The following is an 18,591-nucleotide window of genomic DNA, read 5'->3' on the forward strand; positions in this document are numbered from 1 at the left end:
TGCGTGACCAATATTTTTTTTCTTTGTGGTCGCAATTTTCCTTCATCTCTCAGTTGGATCGACAGTTGCAACCAGTCAACAATCTTTATTTACACACGGTATAAGGTAGACGTTAAAGAGATGCTTTCCTCGTGGAGTCGTGTCTGATAGAATTGCTCAAAGACACATCACATCATTCTCGTTCTCTCGCTACATTTTTAGACAGCCTCATCGCCATTACTAGAAAGCTATAACTTAGCGCGTTTTACTATCGAGATTGGTAATTTTGTACGGCAAGGCAGGTTCACGTCTGCGTGTAGAGTGGACATGCAAGTCGACCACAATTTTCCAATTGTCTATACTTAGTTATTTCAAAAAAGATGTGATAAAATGTTTAAAGCTCTTTTCTATTTTTTATTAGGATAACTGTAACATGTTTTCTCAAGTACCAATTTGCGCACTCAACCAGCCGGATCTAATTACGACACCACAGAGATTAAAGGGGCTGATTGCCAATCTTGTCTGAATTCCGCGTCCTTATTTGGTATGGAAAGAGTGAGAAATACTGGACTGTGAATAACAAAACCACAGCTTCGTATCCAACAATATGTCTCCCAGGCCTATCAAACGTGGCAAACCATTATAAAACTCAAACCAGAAGCACAGGTAGCCCAAGCTTGAAATATGAGCATCGGCATTGTTGCGTAACATTCGAAATACAACGGAAATATTATAGGAATTTGTATGGGAAAAAAGCCTATCGTTCCTGTAACCTACGAAAATCAAAGTATGTCAATAAAAAGCAGTTTCCCTTACTTAAAATGTGTGTTACGTCTCTCCCGTGTGGTCCACGGGCCGATTTACATTACAACCCATAAAACGGCTCCAATAAATCGCCCCCTGGACTACACAGGAGTGAGGTAACACACATTTAAGTGAGCTAAGCTGTTTTTTATTGAAATCCTTTCATTTTCGTAGGTTACAGAAACGATAGGTTTTTTCCCCATACAAATCCTTAAATTTCCGCTGTATTTCGAGTGTTACGCAATAATACAGATGGTCATATTTCGATCTTGGACTACCTGTGCTAGAAGTAATCATTGATCACGGATCCGCGTTCATCACATACGGAAACTACATCGAGTCGAAAGGAGTCCAGTTTCCCGGCCGAGATGGCCCTGATAAAATCAGAGGGGCTGGCCGATCGGCAGTTGCCCGGAACGCCCTGAAAATTTGTGGCTTTGTACCACAGGACACCAAGATTAGGATGCGATCTGACCAACATTACCTTGAAAAACTGGTACGCTTAAAAGTTTTCAAAAACCACGATTGCAATCCGTTTCACTCTTTTTTTTTTCTTTGTATTTTCTGTGTTATTTATACCTTCTTTTAACGTTTTGAGCCATTATTTTCATGTTTCACACAGTTTGGTGGTAGATTCTACTGTTTGAATTTTGCTAAATAGAGGATATTGCATGGCCGCGCGGAAATACGAAATTTCTCTTCGAGTGTTAAAAAATATTTCACGAGTGAGCACAGCGAACGAGTGAAATATTTTTTCAACGGGAGAAGAGAAATTTTGTATCTCCAAGCGACCATGTAATGTTCCATTTATTATATAAACATCAATGAAATACCAAACCATTGTACTTAAATAGTTTTTTGGTCTGAAAGGTGCGGTTTATTATGAAGCCATAACAACGGTGATATTTTCACTGGTGAAGATAACATGTTACTTTCACATGTGACTGAAGATATCAAGTTTTCGCGCGAAAGCTCACTTGGTATTTCATTGGTGTTTATATAACAAATTTAATGAACCAGCGAAGAAACACTACTGTCAACGGTCTTGTTGTTAGGTAAAAGAAAAAAGGATAGAAAACCCTAAATTATATAATATTGCTGTGTACAATTAAAATTTACTTTTTCATAAGCCGAGATTGTTGTTCTTATGTTCTAATCAGATGGATATCATGATCAATATTTTATTATATTATATTCTCAAACTCGATTGGTTTTAATTAATAATTCTAGATTCCTTTTCTAGTAGTAGTAGTAGAGGACCTTCTGTTGAATTTTTCTGATTTAGTTTCTAGAAAAAAAGGGGGAAATGAAATAAAATAAAGTAGAACGTAAAAAACCTGTGGAAGGATTTATTGACCGGTCTCTGAGACAGCCAGTAAACAGTTAAAACATTAAGTTGCTTGTCACTTTCTTAATGTAAGACTCCAAAGTTTCCAAGTTGTGGTAAAACCACACGCAAAAAAATTGTTGTCCTCTGTTTAACTCTGTCCTGTTACCAGGTCGATTCGGTTGCTCTCTAATAAACAAACCTTAATTCAACTAAAAATAGCTTACATTAGTTCATAACTATAAGCAGTGAAAAAAGTGTTTTAGAAAGTGGCTGTTGCTATGGCGTTATGCATTCCAGCATTTACGCGAGATCAATCTACCTAGACTTTTCAGAAAATTCAGAAAATTTGGGACGAGGATAAAGAAAATGTACTTGTCGAATGTACGTATGGGCAACTCAGTTCAACGGACGGACAAAGAGGCCAAAAAAAAAACACAAAACCATGCAAAACAAAATAATTGGCCGAGCAAAAATGTTGCGTAGCTGTAAACCGTAAATTCTGTTGTAACGTCGACAATTTCGCATTAGTTATCAGGTCATTTTTTGTTTAGGTTAATATACATCTTCGCGACTTAACTTCAAATCATTTCGTTGCTTTTACTCGCTTTTACGCGAGCGTCTCTGGCGCCAGCGTTCTGAAACATTTGTTCGAGACACGTCACGAAAATTCAGGCTTTTTTCCGGTAAATAACTTGCGGAAAAAGCGGGTTCTCTCCAATGCGACGTGACTTTCTAAGGCCCAATGTTCTTCATTTCATACGAACGTCTTCCTTTAAAGAATAATGAGTTCCTATACCGGAAAATATAGTCGTCCTGTGTATACATGTACAAGCAATGCATTCCCGAGAAAAAACGCAAAACTCTTTGTTATGGCACTAATATAATTAAAAGAGAAATTCTTACCAGTCGCAAAGTCTTGTACTCGAGGTCTTGCACGCGTAATCAGTACTTGTTTGGAAAAAGTTCCAAAATACGGATTTTTCTCGCTTAAATGTCAGCTTAAGCGAAAAAAATTGACACAGCTTGTTTGTAAAGATTTTCCAAGTTTCAGCCGACGAAGGAATGGGTAAATAAAGTAGACTTGTCGAGTTTTGAACTCAAAAACGTTTTCAAAATTCGTGCTCGCGTGATTAGCGCGCGAAAAGCAAAACATCTTGACGTCACAACCATGTTTAAACACTCCTCTCGGCCAATCCGAGCGCGCGTTCTATCTTAGTAATTTTAATATATAGATTTAGCCAGGGGTAAAAGCGAAGCTCCTGCTAACTCGAATTTATAATTTAAATCAAACAATTTTAAATTTGAATTCCACAAATCAGTTAACTTTAGAGCACATTCATGTGACTTTTGACGGAAAGGCTAAGTAATTTTAGAGAAAAATAATTTGCAAACAGTCCAAGCTAAGAGTGAAATTAATCTTGCATCGACTTGATAGCCTTATATGTACACCTACAAAATAGCATAGCCATAACGGTTCTTGATCACAGTACATTAGGAAAACAAATCAGGCCGAATTTTTTGCGTTCGATAAGTTTACTTTACAAAATCTTGCCAACAAGTCTGGGGACGTGTAAACCAACCTTTTACATTTTTTATACATCACATCTGAAGTGAAATAGTACCATGAGGCGCTGTTTTTATCATACAGACCTCGGACAAAAGGCAGTATTTCACAATTTTGCAATACAAATTGCACTCATTCAATGTTCAGGACGATCGAAGCACGCGTTAGCGAAACCGTTAGCGAGGCGGTTCCCACTTCTGACAAGCTTCAACGTCGGCTGTTTAAATTAAGATTAACACAGTTATACGGTTCAAAATAATGGCTTTATAACGATGTGTAATCTTCAAAAGCGTTTGATACGCGCGGCATTTTGACTACTCCTGCAAGCTATGTTCATGAGCGACTGAAAACAAACGGCACAACAGCGATGAAAATTGCAAAAGAGACTACTAACAATCAATAAAAGGAAAATAATTCGGTGAAACATATACAGAGACAACAATTTTCATTCACGAAGACAAGTATTAAAGTGTCTCTGAAAATCCTTGCTTATGTTTTAAGCCGGCTTCCCGGTGTTTGCGTTTTTCAAAGATGAACTCGAGGCAAGAAAATCGTTCAAAGCTTTCTTTTACAGCCAGAATTATAACTAAATATTCTTTGGAACGTTTTCTTTCTATTTGCGGTGAGAAAATGTCTGAAGGCTTTTTAAAGTTCTATAAGCTTATAATCAAACCTGATACCCGGTCAGATCATTGTCTCAAATCTTACAAACGTGCATAAACTAAATAGCCCCACAAACTACACTCGACTTCATTGAATTAGATATAAAAAAACAAACATCAAATAAAATAATTACTCAGACTTACCATTCGAGATGCACTGAAAACTATCAAGTAAGGCCAAAATCGCCTCAGACTTTTCAACCCTCTTACGCATCAAGCAAGGTGAAAAGCGACGTATTTCTGAACCAAAAACCCGATAAACAAACTAGCCATGAATAACAGAAGACTCTTGATAGCAGCTGAATTTCAATTTGTACAATGTTCAGTGGAAAAAGACAGTTAAAAACATCACAAGTTGACACAAAACTCTGTCCGCTTCAGCTGTCAAAGTAAACAAGATTCAAGATGCTGCATTAATTTTCTGCATGAACTCACCTGTCAAATTTTGACCAATCAGAGCATAAAAATTGGACGTAGAGTGTGACCAACGCGTGACCTTGGCGAGAAAAGTCAAAAGCAACTGGCATGTCTTCCCTGCCTGTAAAAGCTGGCTGAATCTTAGCTTCCGAGGTCAGTTTGAAATTTTAATTGTGCGGCACATATAAAACCCAACAAATTTCATATGAATTGAAAAAATTAAACTTGAGCCTGCAATCATTTGAAAACTAGTAACTTGTCAGCGGATAACTTCAAAAAAATACTCGATCTCGATGGGTTGACACCTGAGCCCGCGATACGGTCAGGTGATACTGGTCAGCGGGACCCTGTTTTGACAGCTGTCAATTGATCACAACATTGATGTACATTATGTGTGCAATATCAGTCTTCCTGTGCTCCCAAACTAGCTAAAAAGTGAGGGATTGTACATTGGTTTCCCTGTGGTGCGGCGGACGGGCAGCGGGCGGTGTACGGTCACGTGATTACCAAATTTTCTGGGATGGGTAGATTTACTTACTCATGGTGCTCCGCAGGCGCGCTTCGCGCGCCAGAGCTCCGCTATAATTAGCTGTTTTTCGTACATCAACACAGCGAATGTAGCGTGGGAGGTTATATATAACTCTAACAGCCCTATAATGTATGGATTCCAAAGAATTAAATTCGTTCTTATTTGTGCAACACTCTCAAATTGGTAGCGCATATGTAACCGAGGGTAAAATGATTTTAAAATATAGATCTAAAAGCGAATTCCTGGGTAAAAAGCGACTGCGTTTGATCAGATTGAACTTGTTAACGAACCCTCTCTTGAGCTCTGATATGTGTTTTGTGCTCTGATATGTGTTTTGTTCACGTAAGCTTGTTGTCAATGGTTACACCTAACAGCTTAGAACTTGAAGTCCATTTTATGAGTTGCTGGTTAATATTTTTTTTAAACTGCCTAAGGGTCCGATAAAATAATTAACAATTAATGAATGAGGCTCAGTATCTTTTGAAGAATTATGGAGATCGACGAGGGCGTTATCCGTCGAGGAGGTAGGCCGAGGCGGATAACACCCTCCGAGATCTCCATAATTCTTCATATGATACGAAAGCCGAATTCAATAATTGTTTTGTAATTCATTAAAAATAATTACTCGTTTAAAAACATAGCGAAAACATGCATACCTGCATCGACGTTAAGTTCACCTTCGATAGTGTACGTTTAGGTTTGTCCAGCCCCGCAAACATTCTGCAAATAGTAGATGTCACCCTCCGAGTTGTCCTCTTGCTGTTTTTGCCATGTTTTTAGCTATTATTTCGCCTAGTTCCAGCTGTAGTTCTTACTCTTGAAACGAGTGATGTGTCGGCCATTTTGTTTTCACAACCAAAACAACTCAACCTCGTCCCCAGGCCTTCTAGGTTAACGGTGCATTAACCTGTAGCGGGTTACATTTTTGATGTCATTTCATGTTAAACACAAAATTCTTCCAAATGTGGTCATCAGTAACTGGTTATGGTGAATTATGCGCGTGTTTTTAGCCAATCAGAATTAGGGAAATATTTCGAATGACTAATAGTTTCTTTTAAGGATCATTCCTTACACGTTTTGGGGTGTGGTACCAGGGAGTTTTTTTTTTGTTTGCACCGGAAGGCCGAGGGCGAGTTCTTCTAGAGCTTTGTTCAGCGTTGTTGTGACCTGGTCCACAGATTCTCCAACACATGACATGGTAGTATCATCGGCATACAGGAACGTCGTAGCAGTGTCAACTACTTTCGGTAGATCGCTTGTGTACAAGGCGAAGAGTATGGGCCCAAGTACGGAGCCCTGTAGTATACCGTGTGCAACATTGGTATTCTCAGAGTGTACACCATTAATTACAGTATACTGTTCCCTTACAGAGAGATAATCTCTTAGCCATGCCAGTAGGTTTCCCATGATTCCAAAGTTGTGCTCTTACTCTAGCCTCTTTTTGTTGTTATTACAGCGTGAACCCACAAGAAGATTCTACATCGACCTTATGACTTCCTCGTAATTTTTTAAGATTGCTATATGTACTAGCTGTCAAGTAGTAAAGGCTAATTTATTTTTGAATTTTGTTGAATTACTCTCATTGAAATAGTCTCCAGTGCTTTTTCTGTTCCTTTCTGCCCATATATTTCTTGTATAAAATTCCGAATCCAACGGAGCGCCTTTCAGGCTTTTCCCCAAGTCTAAATATTTATGTGGGCATAAAAGATTTAACAATGACTGCTTCAATGTGAGTAATCAAACTATAATTTAAGATGAATTTAACCTTCACAGGTCGAAATTCATTTTCTTGTAGCCCATGTGGTATTACGGTATAAAATGTAAAGAAGTATGATAAATGTACCGCGACCGAAAATCATTCTCGTTTGACTCGTTTTAGTCGAAAATAGAACAAATTTTGTCTTAAAAGACAATCTTCCACGACCAAGTGCTTCATTTTTTATTTAAAAAAATGAGCAGGAGTGTATAATCAGGTTGAAAAACTCGAGACAAAGCCGAAAGTTTTTACATGACCTGATAAAGTAAAGCGCCGCGAAGAAGAACCTAGATTTTTTGAAGTTTAGCAAAATAGATTCTTATAGTTTGGAGTACTTATTGAAAGTTTAGACTATATAGGTTCTTAATAAGATTCTTAATTTTTATGAAGAAGGATACTGTTGTTGATTACAAGAAATTGCTATAAATGATATTTGTCCTTCATAATGGCATTTATTTACCAAAAATCTAACAAAAGATAGAAGATACGCAGTTTTCAACGATGGCTGTATGCGTTATACATATATTATATAGTGTATTATAAATTTCCCATATTAAAGCCAGACTTTTGATCAAAATGTTTATGAAAATGTAATCTAACCCAACATATGAGAACCTGTTGATTTTTCTTGGCTAAACTGGTTCTTATATTTTGGAGTATTAAAATGACAAATTTCTGCCAGAAGGTTCTTAAATCCTAGGTTCTTCTTCGCGGCGTTTTACTGTGATACAAGCCTGGGAGTTTCTTGAACAAAATTTCTGAAATAGATCAACTCATGCTTGCGCTAATATGTAGATTTGGGTTATTTTGGTCAAAAATTAAACATTGATCGTTAAGTTAGGCCGTATCTTTAAATTATCAGATTTAAAGACATTCATTAAACATGAAAATCTTTTGTTTTTCGTTATGGATTATTGATTAATGAACTATGCCGACGCAAGCTTAGGGGAAATGAAAACTAATATATAGGGTTTGAATCTCTGTTCATTTGTCGGTCTAGTGCACATCCACGGACAGCGACCTGGCACCAGCCTTGGTTTTCGGAAGGTTAATAGAGAGGTTAATTTTTGAGCGACGCACGTTAACCAGAATTGGACTTTTTGCATTCTTTGGCAGTGGTTTTGCCCACATTTTTGGAGTAAAGAGTCTCAGGTATACAAATTTGGTAGCGTCACAGCGTATATAAAGCGTTTGACGTGCGTTAATCAAACATGCATATTACGCTCCCTAGTGATACAGTTAGTGGTGAAATAACTGGAACCGGCCTGGACTTCATGGTTCCGTTGGCGAAGATTTTTTCAGAGTCCTTAAATACAAGAACAAAACACTCTCAAAAGTACTTTTCACAGTTTATTACATTCTCACTGTGTCTATTAATATCAATTTTTCATTTTTATTAGAGACGAAAAGTTCGTCTTTTCTAGTTTTGAACGGCTAGTCAATATCAGTCGTACCAGAGACCAAAGAGAGCTTTAGATTTGAGGACAGGAACGAGTACGATATTTAACTTAAAGTTTTTACGCGCGTCCTCAAGAAAAAAGACACTCCGGAGAGCTTAGCTCCATTTTACTTTTTTTCACTACAAAAGTTATTACGCGTATTTATACTGAAAGAGGTTAAGCCCTCTCCCGATAGCAAGTAAATTCATAAAAATTGTTACATGTGATACCTTGTTCCCGCCACTTTGACATTCTTCCTAAAACTCGTAGTAGAATGACGACGGCTATCACGTATTCCCGTCAAAATGACGTTGGTACTCAATACTTAGTATTGAGAAAATCTCGTACTCGTAGTCGTCCTCGTCTCAGAATATAAAGCTCTCTGATACTTAATTAGTTACTCGTTAATTATTTACTTAGTTACTCATCTTTAGCATTGAAAATTCATTAACTTTAATCTTACACTCTCGACCCAGGGCAACAATTTCACAAGTTTCATTGTGTTTTTCAGTTCGCCGACTCTCATCATTTATTACTAGGACAAGTCCAGTTTGAATATCAAACAATTTAAACTTTTTCTATTTCTTTTTCATCGGTAGCACTTCCATAAAGATAAGATTTGAACTAACAGGGGGAAACCGGAGCACCCCGGAGGAAAACCCCCTCTAATGTACCTTCTAGTCTAAATGATTAAATATATAAATATACTTTTCTCGGTGAACATACACGACTCGATTACCATAGCTCTTTGTAAGTATGACTTTCAAGTTGCTTGTCCACTCACGAGGTTGTTTCATATCCAAAATTGCCTATACCGTCTCATAGTTCACAATTAATTAGGTTATTAAAGTCATAGTCAACCTCTGCATGTTAACTTTTTTCTAATTTTTTACTGTTTCCTTCTTCTTTGTTCGTAAGAAAATAATATTTCTTTTTTTAAAAATTACATATGGAATTTTTCATAACTCCTAATGGTGAGATAACCCATAAATAAAAACTACCTGTGTTAGACCATAACCAGGTGAGACTAGCTACTCGACTATAAAATAGGCAAAGTATATTGTATCCCGTACACAATGTCCTAAATAGAAGAATGCAAGCCAGATAGAGATTGATACATTGCCTACGTCCCCTGTCCTTTCTCTCCACTCTCTCCCGCTCGCTCCGCTGTCTAAAGAGTCTGAAAACCTAAAAATTTTTCTAAAACCGGTGTTATCAAGAAAGAATAAGCTACAATTATAGCTCATTCTCTCTCTCTTGGTGTTATAAATCCGTCGTATCGACTATGACCTTCAGAAACATAGTATCGTCTCGGACGTAGGCTTGATCGTTTAACTCCGACAAGGGACAGAATGTAGGGCACCCACTAGCGATGTTTGTTTCTCTTCTTGGTCTCTGGAAAGATGAGCTGTTTGGGTCAGGTCTGAAGGAGTCGATCACGTGTTCTACGTTATTCTGATCCAGCAGCATGAACGTTACCTTCTGTCTGAATGGCCAGCGGAGTAACGCATCGTACTCACCACGCATGACAACAAAGAATACCGAGATGTGTGTCCCTCTTCCAATACCATCACCATTCAAGTAGATGCGTGCGCACATCTTGTATCCATAGCGACTGGTAAAGAAGCACGGGCTATAAAATGACGTCAGTTGCCCGGAGACGGCGTCTTGGCGTTTTTTAGCGAACTCGGTGATTTTCCAAAGCAAGATTCCATCGTGACTGGAGACTTCCTGCTGCCTCACATATTCGTCCAAATCTGTCAGCATAACATTACGAAGTGCTAGTGAGTGACTCATGGACTCGAACTGTCTTTGTAGTCGATCGGTTGTTCCACTCGAAGACTCCTGTTGCCTGGCTACGGTAGACACTTTTCTTTGTAGTTCTTCATTTAATCTGTTTCCTTCAACGAGCAAAAGTTCGAGATTGGCCGTCTTTCCTTCTTCTGTACTTATTCTTTGTAAAAGTTCTTTGGCGAGCGTTGAGTCAAATGCTGTTGCTGAGTTTGAGCTATTCTGTCGAGTACTTTCCAGTTGCTTTATTCTTTCTTCTTGTTGTGCCAGTTTTGATTTTAGTTCTTCATTTTCTCTCAGTGTATTCTCAAGTTGTTTAGCATAGCGTTCCAAATCTTTCTGATTTGGTAGATTTACGCCATTCATTGACACGTGTCCAGATTCCCGCATGGTCTTCCCAACCATCGAGAAGAGCTGCATTACGGTCTGAAATAGGAGCATCAAGTGACCGGAAGCATTTTCCTCTTCATGCATTCTTCGTTCCTGAAGCTTCATAGTCTAAACAAAACGAAAACGACATGGTGTATTAATGCTTAGAAACTTTAATAAACACGCAGCCCTTCTAGAAATGTCCGAGTGATTGCTGACATGGAGCATGCAGTCAAACTTCAAGCGGATTCAAAAGTGGGAACCTTTGATCACGACTCAGTATTGGGCATTCCGGAGACTCCCTTTCTTTTCTTACCTGCACAATCTAAGGACCTTTCAGTAGGAGTTTACCGTAGTAGACAAGGAAAGCATATCTGATCTCCCACTGACGTATACCCGCACCCCCCCCCCCCCCGCCACCACCACCACCACACACACCCACAAACAAGTAAGTAAGGCAAAGTAGTGGCAACTCCTTAAGTGTGGTGACCATTTACGCAAAAAGCTATCAGTGTCATTTATTTTTCAACGTTGGTCCATTTAATGCGCGATCCCCTCCTAACTGAAGTAATGTCAAGCATTTGCATACCTTAGTCTCAGGGCATCCAATTTGCGTCCATAGACAACTTGATTGCATTTCTTCACAGTCTCCATTTACCAGATCAATATGGGCACGCATCTGAGTAAGAAAAATAGAAGCCAACATCAAGTCTCAAACGTCTTATTCCAGTGTTACTGTCTAGGAGCTAGCTGTTAAGAACCCGTTTACACATTTACGCGTGCGTTGCAGATCAAATTTCAATCTGGAATCATTATTTTGAGGAGTGTGTAAAAACAGACCACGAGGAAGAAGAAAACGTCTCGGAGCATAACCCACCTGAGAACGAGGTATGTCCTTTCTCCCACATTCTGTGCAAGTCACAGGGACGGAGGGACACTGAGATTCTTGGTGTTCCTGTGCACAATGAATTATGTATTAGTCATTAAGCTAGAGATCGCTCTGAACATACTCTCCACGCTACTATGGTTTTAAATGGAGACCATTAATTTAGGTTAAAAGATCTCATGTTTATGAGACCTTTTACTAGCACCGATTTGTGACGATTTGAGACCGAAGGAGCTTAGAGGCATGAAGAAATTTCCAAAGAGTCAATGAGCGTCAGAAATTTATTGTTGTAAAGGAAGGTGTAAAAGCACTTAAGGATCCTGTTCCAAATGACGACAACTTAAGGGTAAACACCCGATTTCAGTAGAGTTATTCTTACCTCCAAAAATGCAAACTCAATAAGAGTTTGGCAGTGGTCACATTTTTCCATTCTGAATTGACACGACTTCTCAAGATGCTCCACCAGACTTGATCTAGTCACCAGTTCACCACATCCTGAATGCACGCATGGAACTTGAACGTACTCACACACAGCTTCGTGATCCTAACACACCAGAACACGTTATTAATAATTATGATAATAATGCACGAGATAATAATAACGATAATTTAAAACGCGAGGAATTGTATTGTAGAATCGGCAACTTTCCAGCTAGGATCATTGTAAAAACAAAAAAAATATATAAGCTGGAACTCAGAGAAAATGTTTTGTTGCCAAAACCGAGAAAAGAAAGACGCGCGCGATTAAAGTAATTTTGTTTTGTATTGGCTGAGACTTCATTAGCGTGTTGAAAAAGGACTATACTAAATGTACTTGAGCCAAATTGAAAATCGCTTTATTCCGATAATATTCTGACACACGTTGATTAGATTTCTGCTCCAAAACATGGATTAAACAATTAGCAGATTGCTTTATTCCGATAATGTTCTTACGTTTACGAGCGGATAAAACACGTAGGTAAATCTTGCGCCCTATACTACTTCGACCTAATTGAAAACCACCTTATCTCGTCTATTATATCTACATCTCTACGTATTTCGTAGATAATCCAGCTGATAGAAGCATGGGCATCACAGAGGCTCTATCTGAACAGTAAAGCCTATGGCTGAGATGGGTGGATGCACCATAATAGAATCGATAGCCGCAAGACAAGATGAAAACTCTCTTAAAGCGACCTTGGCACTTTCATGACAAGATGACAAGGTGTACGGTAAAAATGCGTCAATATATTTTTTGCCTCACGAGTGACCGCTTTTTAATGTTTCACGGCTACAGATTAACCCAACTGCGACCTCTCTTGCCATTAGGGCTGGAAGTGGGTATACATCATGACTTATTTGAACATCATACAGAAGCTTAGTTGTTACCTCTCGTTTTCTAAGCTCGTCTTTCCAATCACATCCTTCTTCTTGATGAATGCAATGGACCAACAGTGACTGTATCTCACGCTCGACAAAGCGGTCCAAAAATACCTGCAGAGTGACACGAAACAAAGTATTGCTACAGGAAAATAATAGTTACTAATTGACCCATGCAGAGTAAACGAAAAGGATGGCATATAATGTCGAAGTTGACGGATAAGCCAACACAATGTGTGCCATTTAGGTGATTTACTACAGCTACAGGGATTAGAATCAGGTTTTATGACAATTCTTAAACTTCAGATTCAAGTTGAAAAGTTCTCAACTTAGAAAATAAGAAGATAAAAATTGTCCAAATTACTTTTTGCGCATGAAGGTGACATGAAACTACTTTTTTATGGGTAGATATGTTGAACAGTAAATGACAAAATCTTGGTCACGTGGTTCAAATTGACGTTTTGCCGTTTGCGGTAAATGACTCTCTATTAACAGTATAATAGGACGTCAGCGGTAAAATGGCACCACTGACGTTCGCTATCGGTCCATTTATGAGCTTTTTGTATGATATATGTGGCTAGTGATGTGACGGTAGAGATGGACGACAGCAGCAGAGAGACTTCCCTTACTCTTTTCAAACAAGAGTGTGGTTTTGCGTCCCCTTCTAATTAACTTGAGAAAGAAGGATGTCGCCGCCCATAGACGCGATCAACCAAACCGAGACATGATCTTACAATTATTTAAAGACCTTTGGTTCTTGGTCCCGCCGGTTTGAGCTCGGGGCCTCTCGCTTAGAATTTTAGCGCTCTTCCAACGGAGCTGAAGAAAAGTTAAAGGATCGAAATGGGGTGGGGCGGGTTTAGGGTGGAATGAGGATGCAGCATCGTAACTGGGTGGCGAGCGGTTAAAGGTACGCAGACTAAAACGGAACTGTATCATGTTTCAGACCGCCGTAGTATGTATTTAGAAGATTTCACTAACGACAAATTTCATTATCGATAAAAAGGCAAACCTGTTCTCTATGAATATCTGATCCATCGATGATGCACTTTCCAACTTCTTGCCTGTAAATGTATTAGGGAAAGGATCAAAGTGTATCAACCAGTAATACGAAGAATATTTACATTGTAATTACCTGGAATTTATCTGATTATCATTTGCCAGTTAACTGTAGTAAATTTATTATCACCTGGCATGACACCCGTTTCTCATAGCGAAAGTTCCGGTAACTTTTCGCGCCCCAAAAGCTGTGTTGTCGGTTTGCATGCCGAAACTACGAGTAAACGAGGAAAAACTGAACGGTTTTTGAGCAAGGAACTGTGATACTATTCAACAGGTTTTGATTTCAAAGTTTGCCTTTGGACCCGGAAAGTTACTAGGCCCTTCGAGAAAGAGGCCCCTAGCCCTAGTTGTTGAAACGTTGGGTAGCGCTATCCACCAGATAAATCACCATCCGCTGGATAAGTATAAATAAGAAAACTGAAAATTCCTTTCTCCACTGGAAAGTTATTTATCCAGTGGATAGAATTATCTACCTTTTGAACAACCTGGGGCTTGAAGTAAGCTACCTCATTTATCTGCACCACAGAATTTGTAGTCATTCTATATTATATCAGTCATTTACGACAGTATATTAAACTACTTACTTTAAGAATTGCATATTTCAGGTTGCCTAAGACAATGCCAAGACCTGACGTACTTACCTAAGGATTGTTTCCACGCATGTCTTACAGTATCTATGACCACATGCTATAGTTTGGACAGCTTCTCTAAGAAGTCCCTCACATTTAGGGCATAAATGTTTTTTATCGATGTTTGATCGGTCCGCAGAAGTTAACTCATATCCAGGCATTGTTCGGCTAAAAGTAGATGCAGAAAAAAAACAAACAATTAAAAAAAACAAAATTGCCTGCTGTAGTTACCGGGAAATGACATTCTTGGTGAAACACCTCTAACAACAAGCAAATATTGGTCAAGTTTGAATATGTTATAAAGGGTCGAACAGATCAACCATTTGCTGAGGTAACATAACACCACCTTTATTTAAACCTCGGTAATCAAATAATCGAGTTATAACAGCAAGACAAACATTATCTCTGCTTTTTTTTCTGTGGAGGCATGTTACCAGATTTAACTCGTTCCCAGTCGCCTTCATAATGTACGCGGCACTGGAACAACCAACACATCAAGCTATGTAAGGGCTGGAAGTGGAGCGCGAGGTTGCGCCTTCCCATCACCCCTTGCTTCCCACCTCACGCTCTTGTGCAGCGCACAAGAGGGACCTGACGATCAGACAAAGGCGACGTTCATGACAACGTTGCTGAAAAATAGACTCCGCATCCTTTCAAACCATTTCGCGATTATCCCAAGTCGCCCGGCGGTTACTTAAAAGAAGGGATTTTACGTTGGAGCTTAAGAGAAAGGGAGGGGGGGTGGGGGGGGGGAGGTTGGCACGCCCGAGTTCAGAAAGAGATGTTAGAATTTATCGCCTTGCTGTTCCCGTCCTCAAAAAAACTTAAAATTTGGTCATTTCACGTCGACGTCGTGCAGGGACGGCAAAGAAATGTACAAAGAAGCGTGATGTACGTGCAAAGTTTTTGTTTTATTAACTAATCCTATTACTTTTTGAAGTTACCGTTGCCGTCGCCGATGAAGTTTCGTAAGGTCCCTATTATGAAGACGACCGGGCACAAGTCAATTACCAGATAGCCCCCCTGCGACGTTCGTATCACTCTGGTAGTTACACCGAATAAATAAGAAACTTTGAAAAACTGCTAGGCTAGCAAGTTTTCCAAAACCATGACTGTAATCCGTTTCAATCTCTTTCAACTTTGTCCATCTGTGCCTCCTTTTGAATTTGCTCTTATTTTTATACCTTCTATTAATGTTTTGTAAAATTATTTTTATGTTTCACTCAATTTGGTGGCAAGTTCCAGTGACTGAATTTTGATAAATTTCGTGACACTGCTCTTTTTTGCATCAGTTAAAAGACCCCACTGCTGTCAAAGTCTTGTTGTTTGGAAAAAGAAAAAAGGAGAAAGAAATTTAGATTAAGAATAATTGCCGTATGTACTTTAAAGTTACTTTTTCCGCAATAAGATTGTTGTTCTTATGTTCTAATCAGATGGAAATCAGTTTATTATATTCTAAAACTCGAAAGGGTTAATAATTCAAACACTCAGTAGTGTCAATCGATTTTTGCAAAAGAAGACCTTCTGTTGAATTTTCCTAACTTAGGTCCTCGGAAAAACGGGGAAACTAAAATTTAAAAGGTAGAATATAAAGAAAAACCTGTGAAAGGATCTATTGACCGGCCTGTGAAACAGCCACTAAACAGTCCCCAGGTTTCAACTCACTCTTTTAATGCAAGACTTCAAAGATTCCAAGTTGTGGTAACGCCAAACCGTCTGGACAAAAATTCTTCTCCTCTGTTTACCTCGTGATCTGTGCTATTATCTGTGGATCCGGTTATTTACACACGCGTCGCTGAAGTTCTCCAATTTAATATACCTTTATTTAACCAAAACATATTTAAATAGGTTACATTACATCATATCTATATGCAAGACTGATATATATGGCCGTTGCCATTAGTGCAATTGCATTCCAGAAAAAAACCTGAAGGCTGCATGAACGTAAGCGAGGCTTGATAGCCCTTGGGCAAAATGTCGCGATCGGGCGAAGAAAGCAAAAATGTAATCATTGAAGGTATGGAGAAATTTTAAGCTACTAACTACAGCGGAGCAAAGAGAAAAAAAAAACCAAAATACCGTTAACTGCCTCTTATAACAGGGGCACCCAAAGACTGTTTTCTGTAAACTATTTGTTCGGAGTAGCAACAATTGCCTAGAATTTTCTATTGCTTGACGACAGCTACAAATTTCTAGAAGACCGTTCCATGACACGTACAATTTTCGAAACTTATCTAATAAATTCCTTACGATTTTCTGAGGCTCAGTTTTTCACATTTCACTCCCTACGTAATGCTGTTTTTCGCAGAAAAAGGAAACCTAAAATTTTCGGATCTAAAAAATGTGATTGAGATAGGAGTCAGAAAAATTCTCACATTCGTAAAACGATAAATTGCGTATAAAAGTTTCGGGAAAATAGTACTGAAACCCTTGTAATTTCGAAAAGACTCAAAGTCCCCTAGGATGACCGAACAGATACAAATTTGATAGCGACGCTTAGAATGTAATGTGTTTCTAGAGAGCTGAAAGTACTCTGGAGTAGCCTAAAACGTGTTTTCAACGTATTTAGGAGGAAATCGTCGATGGTTGTCCTTGTTGTAAGCTCTGGGATACATTAGCATAAGGGGTTTTAGGAGGATTATAAACGGAGGGCTTATAAACCGGAATACCTAGAAGGAGCGCTTCGAAACAAGCTATAGCAGTGTTGATCAAAATTCCTTTTTGCATTTACTGGTTTTTAAAAGTCGGTTTAATTGTGCAGCTGCACTACATTTGCATATAACCAATAACTTTTTTCTTTGCTGTCACGCTTGTCCGCTAATTCGTTGCAACGACGGATGCTATCAATAATGAATGAAGAATCCCAGCAAAATTGCTACCACAGATGAAAAATAAATAAATGAAATGCTTGATGAGAAATTCGTCATGCAGCGTTGCGCAACATTCAGTGTATCGGCAAGTATAAACTTCCGGAAAAACCGGGATCACTCCGATAGAACCGGACTTTCTAAACTTGATTTTTTATCATTCACAAAGAATAATGAGTTCTTATACCTAAAGAAACAATGAATTCCGATGTCAATGAATAAATTTATGAGTACCAATACGCTCTTACGTCTATTTTAAAGCTCCATGGCCTAACGTGATTACTTGCGGGAACCGTTACGTTACCCTTCGTCTTAGCCTTGCGAGACTGTGCCACTGTTAGATTATTGCTTATAAAAGCATGTTGTTATGTATTTTGTGCCTGATCTGGTAAAATTTCAAATTCAAATGAAGAATCTAAACGTAACAATGTTATATATAATTAAATATTAAGAGAGACCTAGCTGGTTTCAGCAAGCACGTGACTTTGTGCTTGAGTTCTGAGAAGGTCTCGAAGCAGTGAGAATGCTAGCCGACGGGAGGGAGAGGACATTGAGAACGTGCAGAAGGCCATCTTACAAGCGTGGTGGATGAGTTTAACAGAAATCTGCTCAGTAAAACAGTTAAACTTGATCTGGTAACCGGTATGAGTCAGATGAGTCTGTTCGACCGAATACTTTAAAATGGCCGCTTTCAGCGCTTTCCCTATTCGCTTTCAGCGAGCACTTAGCACCGATACTAGTTAGTAAATACGTAGTAACACATAATCTGTGTTGGAGGTAGGGATAACATCAGTTCAATTAATACGGCAGCTACTGATAGGGGATTCCCCGAACCTCGGGTAAATAACCTAGAAAGTTCGAACATCGTGGCGGCTCCGGCTATATTTTTAAAAAATGTTGTAGGGTGGGAGAATTATATGCAAAAGATCGTGCACGGAAAACTATGTATAAGAAGAAAACAAAACTGGGACAGCGTGAACCCACAAGGAGGTTTTGCATCGACCTTATGATTTTCTCGTAATTCTTTCAAAATTGCTACATATAACTGTAGAATTCAAGGACCAACAAGTGCTCATATGTAAAACTTACAATTGCATACAATTATTCTTTCTGGTTGCATAGCACCTAATCCAAGAAAGTAACGAATC

The 18,591-nt window shown here is 38.8% G+C and overlaps 2 protein-coding genes across 2 annotated transcripts in view; both read right to left on the reverse strand.

Moving 5' to 3' along the window:
* The window catches only part of LOC140927793 (TNF receptor-associated factor 2-like), a 122,226-nt gene that overhangs the window by 21,066 nt on the left and 82,569 nt on the right, over positions 1-18,591 (reverse strand). The gene's annotated exons all lie outside the window — the stretch shown is intronic.
* On the reverse strand, positions 9,319-16,337 carry LOC140927788 (TNF receptor-associated factor 2-like). The gene is made up of 8 exons (XM_073377469.1): positions 16,242-16,337; positions 14,589-14,744; positions 13,898-13,949; positions 12,895-12,999; positions 11,906-12,070; positions 11,518-11,595; positions 11,230-11,319; positions 9,319-10,769 (listed from the first exon to the last, which is right to left on the reverse strand). Exons 2-8 carry the CDS (start codon positions 14,735-14,737, stop codon positions 9,744-9,746), a joined length of 1,665 nt encoding a protein of 554 aa, XP_073233570.1. The 5' UTR covers positions 14,738-14,744; positions 16,242-16,337; the 3' UTR covers positions 9,319-9,743.

This window comes from Porites lutea, chromosome 2 (assembly GCF_958299795.1).
Source record: "Porites lutea chromosome 2, jaPorLute2.1, whole genome shotgun sequence".
Taxonomy (NCBI): Eukaryota; Metazoa; Cnidaria; class Anthozoa; order Scleractinia; family Poritidae; genus Porites; species Porites lutea.